This window comes from Scomber scombrus, chromosome 8 (assembly GCF_963691925.1).
Source record: "Scomber scombrus chromosome 8, fScoSco1.1, whole genome shotgun sequence".
NCBI lineage: Eukaryota > Metazoa > Chordata > Actinopteri > Scombriformes > Scombridae > Scomber > Scomber scombrus.
In genome coordinates, this window is record NC_084977.1 from 26,768,810 (window position 1) to 26,771,312 (window position 2,503).

General features: G+C 36.4%; 1 protein-coding gene across 1 annotated transcript; it reads left to right on the top strand.

Annotated features, from left to right (window-relative positions):
• LOC133984679 (trace amine-associated receptor 8c-like) lies at positions 1-1,427 on the top strand. The gene is made up of 2 exons (XM_062424130.1): positions 1-170; positions 620-1,427. Exons 1-2 carry the CDS (start codon positions 1-3, stop codon positions 1,425-1,427), a joined length of 978 nt encoding a protein of 325 aa, XP_062280114.1.
• The last annotated feature ends 1,076 nt before the right edge of the window (positions 1,428-2,503 follow it).

A 2,503-nucleotide genomic window follows, 5' to 3' on the forward strand; every position in this document is an offset into this window, starting at 1 on the left:
ATGTTGGACAGACTGGACCAAGTTGAGCTCTGCACCCATTCCCTCAACACCTCCTGCATTTCAACACTGGTTTCGCCCAAAGCCACATTCATCAAAACATTGTTGTACTGCATCGCTGTGCTTACTGTGACACTCAACCTATTGGTTGTCATCTCCATCTCTCATTTCAGGCACAGATACTTTTCTTGAATTATTACAGCTGGTATTACGAAATAACAGGTATAGGTGTTGGGGCGTGTTGTTTTTAAAAAAAAGAATCCTTTGCTATTGAACCAACTTTGGCTTTTAGTCAACCCTGCAAACAAGCTTTTTGAATGTGTTTTTTAAAAGCTAAACAAGATGAAGAAATCAGTACTTAAGTGGAAAAAAAAAAAATCTCATTTAGCTTCTCTGCATAATGGTGTCACAATAGAGGTAGTCATGATCATCTCCAATTCTGCTAAACTGAAAGAGTAGCTATAGATTTTTTTTGTATGTAGGTTTTCATGTAATTGTGTCTATATAGATTAAATGTTGTGTATCCTCACAGTATTTGCTGATCTGCACTGTGTTATGGACTGAATATGAGGCATGTCAGTAAACTGCCACTAATCAGTACAATCATGATCTTCCTCTCCAGGCAGCTTCATACCACCACCAACATCTTCCTCCTCTCCCTGGCTGTGTCTGACTTGCTTGTGGGTGTTGCACTGATGCCAACTGCAATTGCCCTGCAATCCTGCTGGTTTCCAGGGAAAATCACATGTGCTCTCTTGTTTTTGCTGGCCTTAATCCTTGTCTCTTCGTCTGTTGGAAGTATGGTGCTCATATCAGTGGACCGTTATGTGGCTATTTGTGCTCCTCTGCACTATTCTTCCATGATAACAACAAAGAGAGCTAAAATCTGTGTGTCTTTGTGTTGGATCTGTTCTGTTATCTACAATGTCATAATGGTAAAAGATCACTTGTCACAAATAGATATGTTCAATCCCTGCTCCCAAGAATGTACAGTTTTCATAAGCTACATATCAGGACTAGTAGACTTTATTGTCACTTTTTTCGGCCCTGTTACTGTTATCATTGTTCTCTATATGAGAGTGTTTGTGGTGGCTGTGTCACAGGCACGTGTTATGCGATCTCAAATTGTAGCTGTCAAATCAAGAACTCTGACTGTAGTTGTGAAGAAATCTGAGATGAGGGCTGCTAGAACTCTTGGCATTGTCCTACTTGTGTTTATAGTTTGTCTCTGTCCATATTACGGTCCTTTTCTAGCAGCAGAGGACATGACAGCTGATGGCTCATCTGCTCAAATGTGGCTATTTTCTTGTAACTCCACATTAAATCCTCTGGTCTATGCCTTTTTCTACCCCTGGTTTAGAAGAGCCATTAAACTCATAGTCAGCCTTCAAATACTGCAGCCAGGTTCCTGTAAGACAAAGATAATGTAGAAAATAGCCATATACTGTATATACGTTTTTTAACAGTGAAACCACAGTATTGTGACATACAGTAAATATATTAAGTTAGGAAAGACAGCAAAAAGACATATAAAGATTTTCAATTACATAAAAAAACAACTATGCTAGGTTTGATGTTACTCTATTTTAAAAACAGAACAATATCTGCTGTATATAAAATGAATGTCATTCTGCAGTATCTTAAAAATTGTAAAGAAAAATAAAAATGCATTATTTGGTTAAAGTCTGCTGAATGGCTAAATATATTGAATGTCTCGATTTGTGTAATTTGGACATATGTTATTAACATACTGGAAGTTGTGCATATGCATTATACAGGTACCTATACTGTAATTCATAAAAGTATGGTATACAAAAAAGACTTAAACAATATGACACTACTGTTTTCAATTTGCAATTAAAGTATGTTATTTCTAGTTTGTTAAATGTAATGATGTGTTGTATCCAGACTGTTGATGATCCCTGACAAACAGCATGATCATGTAGAAATGAATAAAATTGATAAGTTTCCAAAGCTGTGTGACATCTTTTTCTGGACTCCCCAGAAATTATACTGATAATTTTAAAGTAACGAAAAGACGAAGAATACTAAATGATGTTTAACAGAAACGTTATTGTTAACGAACACTGACAGCTGTACGTTGCAGTGCAGGTTTCCTGATAGAAAAAGGGAAATGAGTAATGGCCTTTCACTCTTCATGATCCTGTATGTTTAATGCTCTGCCTAATAATCAGACATGACATTGACATGTTAATAAAAAGTTAACAACTTTCCCTGCAGCATACTTAATTTTGATGGACTTCTGAAATCTAAACTCACAATGTTCTTCACCTTGTAGATGTACATTTTAAAAATTATAAAATCAATAGATAACATGCCACGATTCCTTAAATGATCAGTTTGATACTACAAAAACAGGCACAAACACTGAAGTTTGAAAGAAAACTTTCCACATTGCTGTTTATACAGAGGGGCCTTTTAATGTTCGGAGTGTCTATTTGCACCCCTAGTACAAATAGCCTCAGCCACACATCTGAGTTATTTG

What these genes read in the sequence shown, in the direction of transcription:
- LOC133984679 (XM_062424130.1), top strand. Translation starts at nt 1, where the DNA reads ATGTTGGACAGACTGGACCAAGTTGAGCTCTGCACCCATTCCCTCAAC. An exon ending in ATCTCCATCTCTCATTTCAG is followed by an intron (nt 171 to 619) that starts GCACAGATACTT and finishes CTTCCTCTCCAG; the next exon opens with GCAGCTTCATACCACCACCA.